At 33.6% G+C, this 16,550-nt stretch overlaps 4 protein-coding genes across 4 annotated transcripts in view; 1 reads left to right on the top strand and 3 right to left on the bottom strand.

Annotated features, from left to right (window-relative positions):
• The first annotated feature begins 94 nt into the window (after positions 1-94).
• Positions 95-2,377, top strand: LOC145730499 (odorant receptor 67c-like). The gene is made up of 8 exons (XM_081981715.1): positions 95-257; positions 309-516; positions 567-650; positions 702-866; positions 918-1,059; positions 1,111-1,315; positions 1,371-1,532; positions 1,623-2,377. Exons 1-8 carry the CDS (start codon positions 144-146, stop codon positions 1,680-1,682), a joined length of 1,140 nt encoding a protein of 379 aa, XP_081837841.1. The 5' UTR covers positions 95-143; the 3' UTR covers positions 1,683-2,377.
• Positions 2,378-2,385: 8 nt separating this feature from the next.
• LOC145730483 (uncharacterized) lies at positions 2,386-3,948 on the bottom strand. Its single transcript, XM_081981698.1, has 6 exons — positions 3,714-3,948; positions 3,453-3,660; positions 3,318-3,401; positions 3,105-3,269; positions 2,708-3,051; positions 2,386-2,658 (listed from the first exon to the last, which is right to left on the bottom strand). Exons 1-6 carry the CDS (start codon positions 3,930-3,932, stop codon positions 2,386-2,388), a joined length of 1,293 nt encoding a protein of 430 aa, XP_081837824.1. The 5' UTR covers positions 3,933-3,948.
• Positions 3,949-4,414: 466 nt separating this feature from the next.
• LOC145730453 (odorant receptor 10-like) lies at positions 4,415-6,135 on the bottom strand. The gene is made up of 8 exons (XM_081981668.1): positions 5,929-6,135; positions 5,672-5,879; positions 5,538-5,621; positions 5,321-5,485; positions 5,126-5,273; positions 4,825-5,029; positions 4,613-4,777; positions 4,415-4,557 (listed from the first exon to the last, which is right to left on the bottom strand). Exons 1-8 carry the CDS (start codon positions 6,097-6,099, stop codon positions 4,507-4,509), a joined length of 1,197 nt encoding a protein of 398 aa, XP_081837794.1. The 5' UTR covers positions 6,100-6,135; the 3' UTR covers positions 4,415-4,506.
• A 1,204-nt stretch (positions 6,136-7,339) lies between these two features.
• Positions 7,340-16,550, bottom strand: part of LOC145730746 (uncharacterized) — a 40,347-nt gene continuing 31,136 nt past the window's right edge. The window contains exons 4-7 of the mRNA XM_081982111.1: positions 10,685-10,756; positions 8,037-8,282; positions 7,669-7,821; positions 7,340-7,613 (exon numbers count right to left, since the gene is read on the bottom strand). Of these exons, the coding sequence (XP_081838237.1) occupies positions 7,701-7,821; positions 8,037-8,282; positions 10,685-10,756 (439 nt within the window). The 3' untranslated portion in view covers positions 7,340-7,613; positions 7,669-7,700. The remainder of the gene's footprint in view (positions 7,614-7,668; positions 7,822-8,036; positions 8,283-10,684; positions 10,757-16,550) is intronic.

Here is a 16,550-nt window from a genome sequence, read left to right as displayed (position 1 = left end):
AGTGAGGGTTTCCTGTCGATTTATTGCTCATAATAACAAAGCTGTTAATTTATGACTTGTCAACCATAAATACGAGTCAGTTACAAACCATGGACAAACAAAGTCAGATCCTAAAATTTCACGTAAAAGTACTGAAATTTTTGATGATTTGGCCTTTTGATGGTTTGGATCCAAACCAAAACTATTACCTGATGAGGGGATGTTTTGCTTACGCTTGTTTTTGCAGCATTCCAGTTTTTTCAGGGGCAGCATTTCAGGTAGTTTATAACAATAAATACAACAATCACTACAATAAAACAAAAAATCAGTTTTGCGTAGGTATTGATAACGTAAAAGTGCTACTTGAAGTTTTGGTTGGAGTGGGCAACATAACTGGTTACAATATTGCTTACGTGTGCTTTCTGAAAAACCAGGAGAAAATCCAGTTTCTCATACGAGATTTTCAGGAATTCGTTCAGTTTAGTGGACCGGAGATTATCCAGAACACCGAAGAAAAAACTACACGATATACTAAGTGTAAGATTTTTGTAGAAATTTTACTGTATTAAATTTGAAAATATTTGTAGATCTCCTGGGTTATGCTTCTATAGGACTAGTCATCACATTCAGTTGGCAGATGTTGTCTACTGAAAGTTGTGTGGCCCAAAGAGGTTTTTGTTTTTTGTTTTTTTCGTAGAAACTTAGAAAAACAACATTTTTAGGTGGTGATTACTACGTTCGTCATGATCCTTGCTGGTTACCAGTGCGAAACTGGTATCCGTTTGATGCAAGCCAACCGAAACTATTTTGGATTGTGTTTCCCATTGAGGCTATTTACAGCATACACATTTGCCTGTTTTTTTCTTTGGCCACGTCCACCATTATTGGTAAAACCGCTACACTGCAGTTGCAAGTTGAATTTTAAGGCGTTTTTCCAGGGTTTTTAATGCAAATAACCTCACAACTGCAATACTGCTCAAACCGATTTGAACACGTTTTTGACGAAGTGGACCTAAAACCATTTCAGCAAATTAAACCAGATTTCCTATTTCTCATCAAGTATCACAAAAAAATTCTTGAGTATGTTTCAGGTTACAGAAACTGCTTTTAAACAATTCTGACTACTTTCAGCTACTCTAAAAAGCTTTTCAACGTTTTTGACGCTTTAATTGTGGTGTACATCAGTTTGACTTCCTTTATCATGGCAATTATTTGCTATCAAATCGTTGATCCGAAAATCAGCGCCCAGGACCGAATCAAATACGCCATTTTGCTGATAGCTTGGTGTTTGCTAGTTTATTTGATTTGTTACTACGGTCAGAAGGTTCAAGATGAGGTTTTTTTGACATTTCAATGAGTTGGTAAAATTTTGTAAATCCATTGGGTTTCAGGCACTGAAAATTGGACAATCCATATTTAAAAGCCACTGGTACGGAGGAACCACAGCAGTTGAATTGAAACCGTACATTTTGTTCACTTTGGCTAGAACTCAGATACCTCTGGAGTTTAAAGCGCAACTTTTCGGAACAATTTCTCTACTTCAGTTCATGAAAGTAAGTTCTTTGGCTGTGTCACTAACGAAGTGCTGTGAATTACACAAATACTCAGCAGATGTCAGATATTAACAAGAGACATTTTTCTAGGTTATGAAGTGGTCTTATTCTGGATTAACTCTGTTACTGGCTGTCACAGATGAAGATTGAACTCAATTTTGTTGTTTTAAATGATTATATTCAAAGGCACCAGAACTATAGTTATGGCTAGTGTAGACTGTATTTGCACCAACGTTATCTTATCTTGCTGCTTTTTGACTACATGAAAAGTTAATAAAACACATTCATGATAAACCTCTTTTAGCTTCCTGAAGGACTGAAATTTTGAACATTCACCAAAAATTCACTTGTACAGTTAGGAGCTTTATTTTTTTTATACAATGTAGTTTAGAGTGTTTAGTATAATGTGCAAAATTTTCATAATTATATGCCTAAATTTAGAAGTTTTAAAAAATTAAGCAAGTCATTGCATCAAAACGTAGTTATAAAACTCCCAGCCCTAATCGCTCTGTTAGCAATATTTTTAAATTTCCCAAAAATTCAATTTCAGAGTTAGGACCTTCATTTTCTAAGACAATATAGTCTAGGGTCTGTACTGAACAAAATTTTCAATAATCTCTCTCCCTAAATTTAGGAGTTTCAAGAAATTAAGCAGATTTATGCACCAAAATAAAGTTATAAAACTCGCAGCCCTCATCGCTCTGTTAACGACATTTTTTATAAATCTATATGCCTAAATTTAGAATTTACAAAAGAGTACAAAAAAAAATATTTGGTGCCTCAAAAGTGCAATTTTTCAATTTTCCGCTGTATCTTACAAATTAAAAAGAAATTTAGCTAAAACAGTATATCATCATTTTTCATTACTTAACGTAAGTAAAAGTGTAACTCCCGAATACGACCATCTTAAAATCTGAAACAAAAAAATGTCATAACGAGATTTTCTGTTACTTGACACGTTTACCATCATAAATTTGTTCAAAGTAACAGGTCCTAGAAAACTGTCTTTAAATTGTAATGGTATTTGAGTCCTGGCCAACGTGAACAAAATGTAAGGTTTCAACTGGACAGCAACACCATTTTGTTGCCAGTTACTGTGGAAAATTGACTGACCAATCTTAAATGCCTGTAAACTTGTCATTATTTAGTATGACGTTTTTCTGGTGAGTTTATACCTCGTCTCGAACCATTTGACTGCTGTAGCACAGAAAAAATACCATTGAAGTTAAACCAATCAGCAAAGTGGCATAAGCTAGTCGTTCGTGGCTTCCTTTATTCTTGATCACTTGGTAAGAAGCTACTGTTATTACAAATGATACCACACTTACATAAACTATTAGTATGGTGTTGAAAACAGTGAAAACTTTATTGGAAAACCTTAAAATGTTTGTATAGTAATTAATCAAAAATAGGTAGTCTTCTTTGATCTGCTGATTGGATTTTAAATGAACCTGATTGAATACCAGTTTAAATTTCATGGAACAGCACTGCAATTGCGTGGTTATATGCATTAAAAACCCTGTAAATTATTCCAAAAATTACTTTTTGAAAGTATTTGGAACTAAATAGTACCAGTAACTGTGGTAGTTGCCAAACCAAAAAAGAGACACACATGAGTTAAGTACAATCCTTGGAGTGGTAAAATGAACCAAATAAATTTAGGTTGACTGGGATCGAAAGGGTACCAAAACCTTCCTGGTAACCAACAAGGGTCATGTTGGACATAGTAAACTGAACCTAAATAAAGCCATATTTGTAACTTAACTTAAGTTGAAATTACCCTACCTCTTTGACTTAAACATGTACTAGTTGAAAATATTTGCCATAGGTGGACAATTGAAAGCCCTGCCAAACAGTAGCCTGAAAGATCTTTAAAACTCGTTAAAAGAAATCCATTGATTTTATACCAGTAAAACGAACATTTAGTGTATTTAGTAGTTTTTTCATCAGTTTTTCTGATTATTTCAATACCACTGTACTGAATAAACTGACTAAAATCTTCAATGAGAGCTGTAATGCGACCATGTCCATTCAAAAACAGCAAATAAACAACAGTGTAACCGAAATCGTCTGCAACCCCAATCAAAGCTTCTAGCAATATTTGTACGCTGTCAATGCCCATATACAACTGAAAAATTGCAAGTTAAAACAGCTGAGGAAAACTAAATTAGTCCTGGAAACCTGGAAAACAACCGCAGAATACATAGGAATACTGCAAATAAACCAGCAGACAAAACAACCACGCAAAAAGTAGTAAGATTGTTTTTTGGTTAATACATCCAAAGGCCAAATCAGTAAAAATTTCAAAATTTGTGTGTTGAATTTCAAAATGTGAGTTTTTTGAGTGGAATTCATTTTTTTACTGCGTAACTCTTTAAAGCTAAAAGTGTAAGAGATCATTAAGTTACGTTGGTAATCCATTAAATTAATGATGTTTTTGTTGATGACTGTAAGGTTAATAGTTTTTTTAATTATGCAATTATTGTGTTGGTTTGTTAGTGTTGATTTAAGACAAACCGTAATTATTAATAACCTTTCAAAAATTGGAAAAAATACAGTTTTGGTAAAATGCGCAATTTTGGCAAATTTTGCTTCATAAGGGTTCCAATGTACCACAAAAATTATATTTATACCAAAGGACCTTAAATGAAGTAAAGTAAGCACAGAAACAGTACTTCCAAAAAATTTAAAGAATGTATTACGGTAACGTGAGGATCTAGAGAGGGGAATCTTAGCTCGTTTTGTAGTATTTTTTGTCCTTTTTCTAATGGCGGTTTAGCAAAATTGATAGGAAATCAAATAAAAAAGTTACAGCATTTCAAAAATACAAAATATGACAAAAATACTCTAGGATAGGTAAAAATAAATTGCACTGACAGAATGCTCTCTTATTTATTATTCTAGTTTTCTATAAATATTATACTTTATGAAAACAACTAGTTCAGTGATTTTGCTTTAAATGACTGACAAGAAATTATGTGACACTTAACAGCAATGTAAATATCTGATAGGCTCTTCTCATAACCTGTCAAAAATAACTTGTCAAAAACATGTTATGGCAGGTGGAGTACCGTACTTACAGCCACAAAAACTTCCATATTAACTGCACCCAGAAATTGCACTTTAAATTCCAAAGCCCTTTTGGTTCTCAAATAAATTATGATGATATCACGTCGTACCAGTACCACAGTGTTGGTGTTTTCGTACCATTTACTGTTGTAAATGGCGTCTGCAATTTGGCTAGCCTACGATAAAACCATATAAGAGCTGTGTAAAGAATTTGGGGTTTTACCTCGTCTTGAATTTGTTGTCCATAATAGCAAATCCAGTAAAATAACAGTGCCCAACCAATTATAAGCATGGTGTATCTAATTTTGTCCTCACCGCCAGTTTCCGGACTTATAATTTGAAATCCGGTAATGGCCAAAATGAAGGAAGTTACCCCAGTGTATACCACAATCATTACGTTAAAAGTTGAGAAAACCTTTTCTGTATACCTAAAGTTTTATTATGAACAGAAACTATACAAACAGTGGTCTGATTTACGTAAATGCTGCACGTATGACGTAACCTTTACATTACTTAAAATTTACCTTAAAATTTCTTGATGATATTTTACCACTCTAATAAAATGCTGTAACGTCAAGTGTTTTCTACCAGATTCTTCGTTAACGCCGTCAAAAATAGATTCGAATTCATGACCACAATACCGAAGTTGAGCCAGGATATGTTTCAACAAACCTACAATATTACCATTTATAATTTTTTTTTAGTGTTATTTTACACACCAATGAGAGTGACAGTAGCTAGGGTAAAAACACAGCAAGTGTGGTAGCAAAAAATTGCTTCGATTACGAATAAAATCCAGAAAGACCATCCTTGGCTAGCATCGAAAGGATAAAGGTTTCTGGCAGGCATTCCGCATGGATCGTGTTTGATGTAAAACTCTGTTTCTAAAATTTAAGACATTTTGGTGTAAAACTGAACAAATTTCATTATAATAACCTCTGGAAATTAGACAATTCTTAACGGACAACAACGGCCATGCCAAGTTACATATCACTCCTATTGTAACGTAACCCAGTAAGTCTGAAAGCAACTTTTACATTCAAAAATATGGTATAACAATGTAATCTTACATTTAGAAAAATTGTAAATTTCAGCATCGGTGTCCTTAATAGTTTTAACGCCGCAATATTTAACCAACAACTTAATATCGTCAATAACTTCCTGAATTTTCTGCTGACTTCGCAGAAAATGGATGTAAAGTATGGCATTTCCGATAATATTGTGAACACCGATTAACGCTTCCAACAGGATGTTAACCCGGTCAATTCCGCTCTGAAACTAATTCCAAAAATTGACTCAAGCAATTTTAATAACTGCACTTACTAACTTGATAACCAGTAGCGGCGAATACAGGTAAGGAACAGGTGAAACTGAACAAAAAAGCTGCACTTTTTGTGATTGCGTTTTGTCGTTTAGTTAATCGGGAAATTGGCCAAACTAGCAACCATTTCAGGATTGTGGTGTGCAGACGCATTATTTGCAACTCGTTTTCAGCCATTTTCTTACTAACACAATGGAAAATAGAAGTTTCAGTAAAATCTCCCTTTATTATTTTCCTGTCAAATTCGGGACTGTTGAATTAAAGGCCTTGGTTGACTGATTGAATGACAGGGGTGATTAATTTTTAATAAAGCTTTTGATGCTTGTAGTGACAGAGAATTATTAATAGATTATTAGTTATAAAGTCTATTTACGATCTTTTTCCTATCAATGAAGCTCAGGAAAATCGGAAAAATGCACTTTTTGAGTTTTTGCCCAAATTTGTCCAAAATTACCGAGTAGTATTAAAGAATGTGACGTTATTCATGATTTTAAAGTGTTATTGAGGAAGCATTTATTATCGTAGGTGGATGGTATTACTTTTAAAGGATTTTATAATTTATTGACTATATAATTTTAATTTTATGACATTATGCTTTTATGTACACTATTTTGTATATTTTTTATGATTACTGTTTTCTTGTATCTGCTAAATAAATATGTCTTACTTATTTTAGCAGTGAGCAGAAATTTTTATGTGATTGGTGTCTTTATTAATGTAAGGATAGTCAGGGAACCTAACCTAACCTAACCCACGATTTTGGTTGGGTTTCCTAACCCATAATCTACTGAAATTACACTTTAAGCTAATTTTTACCTATTTCAAGAATTTTTTTAAGATATTCTAAAATTTTAATTTTTTGATCGGACCTGGATAAAAGGACAAAGGAAGATCTATATTAAAAACAAAATAATTGGCCGACACCAATGGGCTTGGCAATTTGTTATAACAAAAATCGATATAAATCGTATGTGCATGTTTTTAGCTAGAAAACGCTTAGAATGGGTAAAAATTGACCTAAAATGAACTAATTTAAGTAGATTATGGGTTGAGCGTCAACCTTATCAAAATATTGGGTTAACTGAACTTAAACAATCTTAAATTGATCAAAACACCGAAAATGTCTTCTTCTCGCTAAAATATAGAGACAATTTTGGCTGAAACTTAAAAAGTGCCATTTTCCAATTTTTCTGAGCTTCCAATGGCTTCCCACTATTTAGGACCTTAAATCTCCTTGCTGTCTAATTAAGGAAATAATTTATGACAGATTGGAGTATATTACTGGCTTACACAATTATGTAAATCAACGCAAAATTACACGTCCGTAAAGCTTATTTGAGCAATATTGCCATTCCAATTTGAATTGCTGTAGCAAATAAATGTCACTCCTATAATATGTAATTAAACAATTTTTTATACAAAACAGTTGTATTACATATTACAGTCTAAAATTTATAATATAACACTAATAAAATCAAAGTTAAAACGTAACGTGATACAGTTAAAGAATAAAACATTCAATATGTACAATGATAGAGTGAATTGTTACATTCTCTAACAATGAATAAGACATACAATTAGTATTTTATGTTAAAAGTATAAATCTATCCTAATAGTTGACACATTTAGCCTGGTGAATTTACAGTATTATGGCGACGTCCTCGTTGGACTGCGTACAGTCTAAAATATGCCTGAAACAAGCGTTTTTCCATGTATTTTAACGAAATTTGTGAAAAACTCACTTACTTAAATAAGTCCGGGGGTTGATGAACTTCAGGTCAAATTTCAAGGACGGATTCATGGTCTGGATGTAGGCTGTCCGATAAGGATACGCTGCTGCCTGGAATTGCGTCCGGAATGCAATCGTCCAGCACTTCGGTCACTTCCTCAAATTTACTGCTATAATTAAAATATTCATTTAAATTCAAAGGGTAATTACCCTTTAATAAAACGCCTATTATAGTCATAAATTGACAGAGAATAATGAGTTGGTGATTAAAATCAAAGATATAATTTCCATGCAAATGGACGGATTAAAATGCAAAAACACTCCACTGGAATAACATATCGAATAAATCTTGTATTATGTATATTAAAACGTATAAATCACCAACCTTTCTAAACTTTCCAGGTCTCTATGATCCTTCTTTTTCATCCTTTTCCGCAGGACTTTGCGCATAATATACAGGATGAGATGGAGCACACCCAGGAAGATGGTAAAACTGCCAGCCAGGTAAACCAACCACAATTTGAACGGTTTGTACATTGTCGTTAGACCCATCAGGATGTACAAGGGTGATTTTTTCCAGTCTTCCAATATGGTGAAGTAACGCCATATTTGCCATAATTTGTGATCAGCCCTGTAAAAGTTAATATTTGATTTTATTAATTAATTTTTAGTTTAGTAGTGTGATTGGTATAACACTGATCGTAGTTTGTGATTGGTCAAGAAAAAGCAGCAAGCTAAAAGCTGCTTTTTTTTGAGCAATCATGAATGAGTCAACTGTCAAGCTACCAGAAGCCTCTAGAAGACATGTTGAGGTGCCAGAAGCCTCTGAACTCTTTTAAGAGCGTTTTAAGGTTGTTAGCAGCTTCTGAAAGACATTTTAAGTTGGCAGAAGCATCTGGAAGCCATCGTGAGTTGCCAGAGACCTTTTTAAGAGTGTTTTAAAGCAGCCAGAAGCTTTTGAAAAACATTTTGAGTCGTCAGAGGCATTCGGAAGTCATCTTGAATTGCCAGAAGGCTCCTAAACTCCTTTAAGACTGTTCTAAAGTTGCCAGATGCCTCTGGAAGCCATCTTGAGTTGCCAAAAGCCTTTAAACTTTTTTTAGAGGGTTTTAAAGTTGCCAGAAGCTCCTGGAAGACATATTGAATTGCCAGAAGCATCTGGAAGCCATCGTGAGTTGCCAGAGACCTCTCAACTTATTTAAGAGTATTTTAAAGCAGCGAGAAGCTTTTGAAAAACATTTTGAGTCGCCAGAGGCATTCGGAAGTCATCTTGAATTGTCAGAAGGCTCCAAAACTCTTTTGAGACTGTTCTAAAGCTGCGAGATGCCTCTGGAAGCTATTTTGAGACGCCAAAGGCCTCTGAAGCTGTTTTAGAGTGTTTTAAAGCTGCCAAATGCCTTCTGGAAGCCATCTTGAGGTAGCCAGAGGTCTTTGAACTAATTTAAGAAGGTTTTAAATCTGCCAGAAGCTTCTGGAAGACATTTTGAGTTGTTAGAGGCTTTTGGAAGCCATCTTAAATTGCCAGAATACTTCTAAACTCTTTTAAGATTGTTCTAAAGTTGCCAGATGCCTCTAGAAGCTATTTTTTTTTTCAAGGCACTTTAACTTACTACTTTCACAGTTGTCACTTTAAATGTGACAAACAGGGTAGGTAAATGCTTTAAAAACTACTTTTTTTCTCATTCAAAACATTAAAATTCTCCAATAACTGTAATGTCATTAAAAACTACCTATGCCAGATAGTCTGTTAGTGTTACAGGTAATCTGTGTTCTTGGTTTTAAATAATACAAAACCACATTTTTTCCTGGTTTTTCTAGAAGTAAAAGTCGTATTTTACAGACTGAATCAATACTCTGACCAGCACTAATTCCTGATTGAAATTCATCACAGTAACTGGTAGTTATCGTTGTAGAATGTCAAATTTGGTCAACTAAGAGTAACCACCTAAACCATTAAATTAATGTTCCATCTTCGTGACACAATTTACCAAGCAATATTGTGCTCGGAATAAATAATGCCAGTAATTTGTCTGTAAAGTACTACGTGATAAATAGAGCAATAAACCTGTGTGTGGTGGGAATAGGTATTTGGTATTCCACTTGTCTCTTAGCTCGTTTGGTTACGATTTACTCCTGATATGAGGTAATTATTAAGGAGAAATCGAGTAACGAGAACTTTTTGGCTGGAAATAGTCAATAGGGTCGATAAAGAATTCCAATTTCCAGGGAGAGTGTCGAAAGGCCCATAAGAATCTCATTTAAACTTTCAAACCTAGACAGGAATGCATGTTACAAGTTTGAACAGGCGACTTACATTTCAAACACGTTTTTGCGTTCATTTTCTGAAACTTTAATGAGTTTCACTGGCTTGGAGACGTTGGATGTTAATTAAATTCGCCCATGAAACCCGAACAAGGAAGTTAGGTTAGGACCTCACTGTCGTCCAAATAATTATCGATGAGGGTTTCCAATTTTCTTTCACACGCTATATCACAATTAATCTTTGGACAAAAACGAAGTTTAGAGTGATTTATCTTTCTCGAGATCCACGTGGTTTTAAGTTCGAGTGTTAAACTTCCAGTGAGAAAACTGATCTGAACTTTTAACCATCAATTAGGGATAGGATATGCCGCATTCAACGAGTATAAAGCCAGAACTCTTATTTACATAACGAAATGGGTATACAGGAAAAACTCACTTATCTATCCAGAGAGGAACCCTTTTACTGTACAAGGGGGAGTAAGCACAGTCATTATGCTTTTACCTTTACAGAATAAATCACCCTGAACCGCCACTGTATTACAACTGCCTACAACTGTTCTTTAGGGGACAATTTATGTTTAAACCCCAAGATTTATATATTCCAGTCAGTGAAGAGCCTGGCTCGTACGATGACAGGACTATAAATTTTCATAAAAGAACAGAAAACCTTTTAGAAGAACGAATAATAATTTATGTTTTACCCAAAAAAACGTGATATATGTTTCATATTTTTCGACATTACGTCGTGATTCAACAAAACAAATAACTCACCTTATTGTTAGCTTGAAGAATAGTGTAAGCACCCACAAGGTTTCTGCAACGAATATGGCAACTGCATATGCTCTAAAACAGAAAAAACAACGGTTATTAACCTTCAATTTACATGCAAAAGCGTGTACGAGTGGCCCAATTTTCATGTGAATGCACCATGGAAAAAGGGTCGTTGAGTGTTCTTAGAGGGGCGATGGAAAATGGCTGGAAATCCCTGCAGAATTTCCCACCGTGTGTGATAAAAAGTGAGTGGATTGTTAAGAAAGGGTAGTTTTATTGAAAGTGGAAATTTTCTTCTGTATTAAGGTTGAAATTATTAAATGTTAAAATGGCATATTATTGGACTTTAAATTGCCCTAATTTAACCGTATATCTTACCGTTGCTGAGATCCCATAGATAAGGCTCAAATTTCAAACACCCTGTACAGCGCTATTATTATGGTTTCATAGCGACGTGAATGATCTTATACAGGGTGTCCTAAAAAGGTGCCATACCATCATATCTTAAACCAAACTGTTTTAGTTCTCAATTTTGACAGTAAAAATGATTCTTGTCGACATACTTTTGAATCGTCACTTGACCGTTGCAAGACAACATATTAACAATATGAAAATTAATCACAAGTCAAATTCGTAGTGGAAATAACCAAAACTTTATCAAAAAATGATTAATTTTTATTCTGTAAATTTGCTGCGTTGCATATAAGTGAAAATTGCAGAAATCATTTTGATTGAAAAGTTATTAAAGAATTACGAATCAAACGTATATTTAGCACAGTTTGACAACGTGACAACAGTTTGCAATTCCCATTAAATGTAAGAACACTTTTGTACTAATGGTTTACTTAAACTTGGATTTACCTTCCTTTAGAGATCAATTTGTAGCTCAAAAAAAGCAAATTAATTGTTTTTTGTCGAAATAGACTAACATCAATAAAACCGTTTAATAGTGACACCAAACTCGTTTAGCCTTTTTCCCTTGTTCTTGAAAAGGACTATCACTTAAGATTATCTAAAACCATTTAGGGAAAGACACATGTGTTTTCCTGTCTTCGCTTTCTACTTTTATTAAATCGCCCAGAGAGCAGATTATAGTTGCACAGGGTGGTATTTCATTTGAAGTATGCGATAGCTGGGTGCAATTTAAGATAATGCCTTTACATGCACGCCCTTTGCGCCCATATTTATTGCCTCTTGTTTGTGTTAAAGAGGAAATATCCTCCATTGCTACAAAATAAGTGTTTTTAGTCAGTATTTTAGAGCAATATTGCATTACGGTCCCTTTAACTTTCTTACAAAACCCATTTTCTGGGGTTATCCGAAAACCATTTAATCGAAGCCATCTCCGAAAAGGGCAAGGTCTTTAGAGCTTTTTGGTATTATTGGACGATACGACAAAACTAAATGGAAAAAAGTGTACAAATGACCACTTTGAAACTGAATTACACGCATTGTAGCTCTACAAAAGAAAAACGGTTTTCGGCCGTTCTATTTTTACTCGGGTGATTGAATTTTAATTTCGATTACTAAACTGTCGGATAGGCCAAAGTTAATTACCTGGGAAGTGGAATTGCATTAACTGGATACATTTTTGATTAAAAATGTTACTGAATTTTTGTCAAATTTTAAAAAAACCCATACACGATTTTCTCCGTTCTAAAAAAAAAACATGGAGAAACCTTTTTTTTAATCATTCCCATAAACAATACTTTTAATCCTAATCTTATCGCAAACGCAATTAAAAACTTTTGTTATTGGGTAAACTTTTGGGGGAACGTGCACCCGGAGCCAATTAATTTTTCATTTCCATTTTTCCAAAGCTTCCTATTTTTCTAATGGAATTAAAAAGCAGTTTGCAGAACCGGAACGGTGTTAAATTCGAGAACGGAACACTTTTAATAACCCGTAATGGGATCGGATGTCTTTTCTCATTTAGATAGCGGATGAGGAAATTTATTACCCTCTCATTTAGAGAATATTTGAATTTTGAAAAAATAAACCTTAAGGCCAAAAATGAATTATATCGAAGATACAGAGTGTCAAAAATATAATTTAGTTTTAGTTTTTGTATAGTGAATAATTAAAATCTGATTAAATTTTCATTGTAATATGTAGAGGGCACTACCTGTGGTACTTTACACGAATTTAAAACGCCGTACTTTCATTCTGTAAAAATAGTTTTGCGATGTTTTGCAGGTAAATCGAATCACTTTAAATGACATTTTTACTGTCAAACTTGAGAACTGAAACCGTATCGTAACCGTTAACCGTTTTACGTAAATTTCTGATACATTTGAGCACTAAAAAAGTGAAGTTCATAATTTTTAATGCCAAATTTGAGTAATGAAGAGTGAAGTAACCTTTAAATCTTTCAAAAGCTGTAAAAATGGCATTTTTTGGAAAAAACTGAAATTTTAGCAATTTTTCATCCAAGATAGATAAATAAGAATTACCATAAAACTACTTGACTCAAATTAAACAATTTCTGATGGTTCTTTTTTTGGTAGAATAAGAGACTCAACAATGACGTCGTTTTCTAGAATTTCTGCTAGGTGATAGTTTGGAATTATTGAGCTTTTTCACTACCAAATGGCCGATTCGAACCCAACATTTCTCGGTCGAGACGTCATGAAAAGCGTAATTACCGTGATAGTGCCGTTCCACATTGAAAACGAACTTTCCACATTCAGGTCAGAAGACGCGGTCGATTAGCAAACTTTACGAAGGTGAATAGATCCAGGAACTAAAGCAATTGATGAAACATCCGGTTTCTCAATTTTAGTTAATTGCAATGACTCTTAAAACATTTCGCTTGACAGTGTTTCAGGGCTTAGAAATATTCTAAGGAAGGACACGAAAATAGGATTTAGACAGGGAACAGGAAAGCCTCTGAGGAGCGTAGTTTAAAACTTTTAAGAAGTTTTGCTACACAGTTGGCAGTTGCAAATTAATGCAACTAATGTATTCAAATTAAGTGCCCAAGTTTTAGCCTCTTATGCAATCAAAAAGTTTCCATAATTTTTCTTCTTCAACTAGATTAGAATACTATGATGACACGTCTACTTAAAGATGCACCATCAGTAACTAAACTCCCAACTATGCACCGAAACTAATTCAGATTCTCTATAACAAAAGTTAACCACAAACTGGCAAATACCATGTTTTATTAGAGCACAAAGACCTGATTCAGGGCTTTGATCAAACCATCTCCTTTTCGAAAATAGTTTCTCAAGTTGACGAGAAAACTTTATAGAAAACTCTTTTTTTTATTTCCGGCCCACATAATATTTCAACCGTCTATGGTGGCTAAAAGAGAAATTTATCCGCTTAAACTTTGTTGAACAGATGGACATTTTTTTAAGGACGGATGCAAGATTAAAAATTAGTAGAGACATTTTTGAAACAAAAAGTAAAATCACCTGGTGTTCAGTATTAAACTTTAAAAGTTAAAAACTTTAAACATAACTTTTGGGAGTATGATTGTTGTTTTATTATTTTCTTTCTCAATATTTGGCTTACTTTACGTACAGGTAAACCAACATTCAGAATTTTATACCCACAATATAAAACTGAGTGGTTTAATTCTTTTATACACTAGCGCAGTAAAAAGAATAGTAAAACTGATAATGCGGACGTTATTCCTTTAACCTTGTATTTGTCTGACCCAGTTCCAGTTTAGCTCAAATATTAAAGTAGTCTCAACGTGTCGGTGTGCGGCTTTTTAAAGTATAAAAATGAAATGATCCCACTTGGGATCGGTACGAGAAAGAGCCATATTACGGTTTATTTCCCGGTAAATTTTTGAAATCACATAACCATAGCTAAAAATAAGAAACACGTACAATAACCATCAATAAAAATCCCATAGTTGCTACGTTTTATTGCAAACAAAATTGCCTCATCTCAAACCCTATTAAATCCTGCCAAGTTGGAAAAAAACAAAGATAACACCCGTTATTTTAACCGATTCCACATAGTGTTTGTCCAAAGGATTTCTCACTTGTAAAGTAATTTGCTGGCTCGCATTAGGATTAAAACAAAAAAGGGCGGCATCCCTGGAACGCGCCAAAAAACGAGGAATACTTTAAATAAAAGTGTTGTACAAAGTGAGACCATTTATATTAGCTGGGCTTAATGTGTGTTGACGGTTGAAAAAGCTTGAGAGTGGCCCTAAAAACTGTCCTTAGGGTCGGACAACAAGAAGTCTAATTAGTGACGAGACGCACATAGGAGCTATTTGTTATAAACGTGGCAGAAAGTCTGATTTACAAAATTTCTATATGAAATGACCTATAGTGCTTTCTAAACTGAATGAAAAATTCAGGACTGATTTGTAACTTATCCAAAAGCAGTGGCGTATCATTTTCTTCAATTAAAATATCTTGTAACATGGCTGTATGGACGCCACTGATAAAACTCACCAAAACACTCTTAAGTTTTAGTTTTAGTTTAAGTTTAACATGATATTCTCAAGGTCACGTGACTGTGTTTTCCATTGTCGAAGTAAATTTTGAGAACCACGTGACTACTGTTAATGACAAAATGAGATCATTATAAAGATCACTTGACTCAATTTGAGGTTAAAATGATATTCTTAAGGTCACGTAATCGTTTTCAATCATCAAATCCACTTTTAAAAGTCGTATGTGATCATTTTTTAGGTTAAAATTAGATTTTAAGTGAATTTTTTTAATGGCAAACTACAAAAATATAATCCTGTAGGTCACGTGATTGTCACGACCATTTTTATAGTCACAATGAGATTGTAAGAGTCACGTGATTGTTTTTCATGCAAAAATAATGTTTTGAGGTGATTCTTTTTAAGGTTAAACTGACATTTCTAAGGTCGCTTGACGTTAAGGTCTAAGTGTCACATTTAAGTTTTAACTGATATTTTAGAGATCACGTGACCATTCTTAAGGTAAAAATAGCATCCGTAAGGTCACGTGACCGTTTACAAAGTTTCGTTCAAATATCTAAAGTAGTGCTATGGTGCTATTATTTTTTTTGTTTCAAACTTGGTCACCTTGTATATCCGTAAGAAAACCACTTTGGACCGTAATATTGCAAACTTTTTTGGTTGTTTTCTGATGCACTTTTAAACACTGAAATATGAAACACCCTGTATATCAAATTCTTTTTTTATAGTTCTTTTGAATTTCAGTTTATAATTTTCGCTAAATTATTAATTAACTAATTATTAATTAACATGAACAGCTAGAAAGATGAGGTTTGGCTCATTTTGTAGTATTTTTGCCTGCACTATCAAAAGTGTCATTTTGACGGTTTATTTTTAAAAATTTTGAAAAATTTAAAATAGAACTTAACATAGTCTAACATAATATAATTTAAGATAAAACAGCATAAACAACCTTACTTTTAAATTTGGGTCATCCTGTATGTCAATCAAGGCTGCTAGAGCGAAAAAAGTTGAATGACAATACAGATATTTTACATTGAGTAGGTCAGATAAGGAAATAAAAAATTGGTTTCTCATTTAAAAAGCTTGGTTGGTTACTCAAATTTGAGACACTCTGTATATTAGGGAGGGTAGAAATAAAACACAAATATCAAGAAAATCCTGAAATTTTTTTATTAAATCAGAGATGTTAAGGAGCTAGGCAAAATGAAATCACTCATTCATAGTTTTAGTCTTACCTACATAAAATTGTTTTTTTTTCGTAGTCAATAACTTCCCAAACATACCAGTCTCAAAATGTAGTCGATTTAGAATTTTCTCTCTATCGAAGCTTCGTATAATCAAATTTTCTGGACGCAAAGCGATGAAATAAATCGCGCACAAACACCTAATTTATAAAATTCAAAATGGAAGCTTTCGAGTTGGAAAAGTTTCTTGCGTCGCACC

Source organism: Ips typographus, linkage group LG6, assembly GCF_016097725.1.
Source record: "Ips typographus isolate SLU linkage group LG6, UJ_Ityp_2.0, whole genome shotgun sequence".
NCBI lineage: Eukaryota > Metazoa > Arthropoda > Insecta > Coleoptera > Curculionidae > Ips > Ips typographus.
This window is presented reverse-complemented; position numbering and strand designations above follow the sequence as displayed.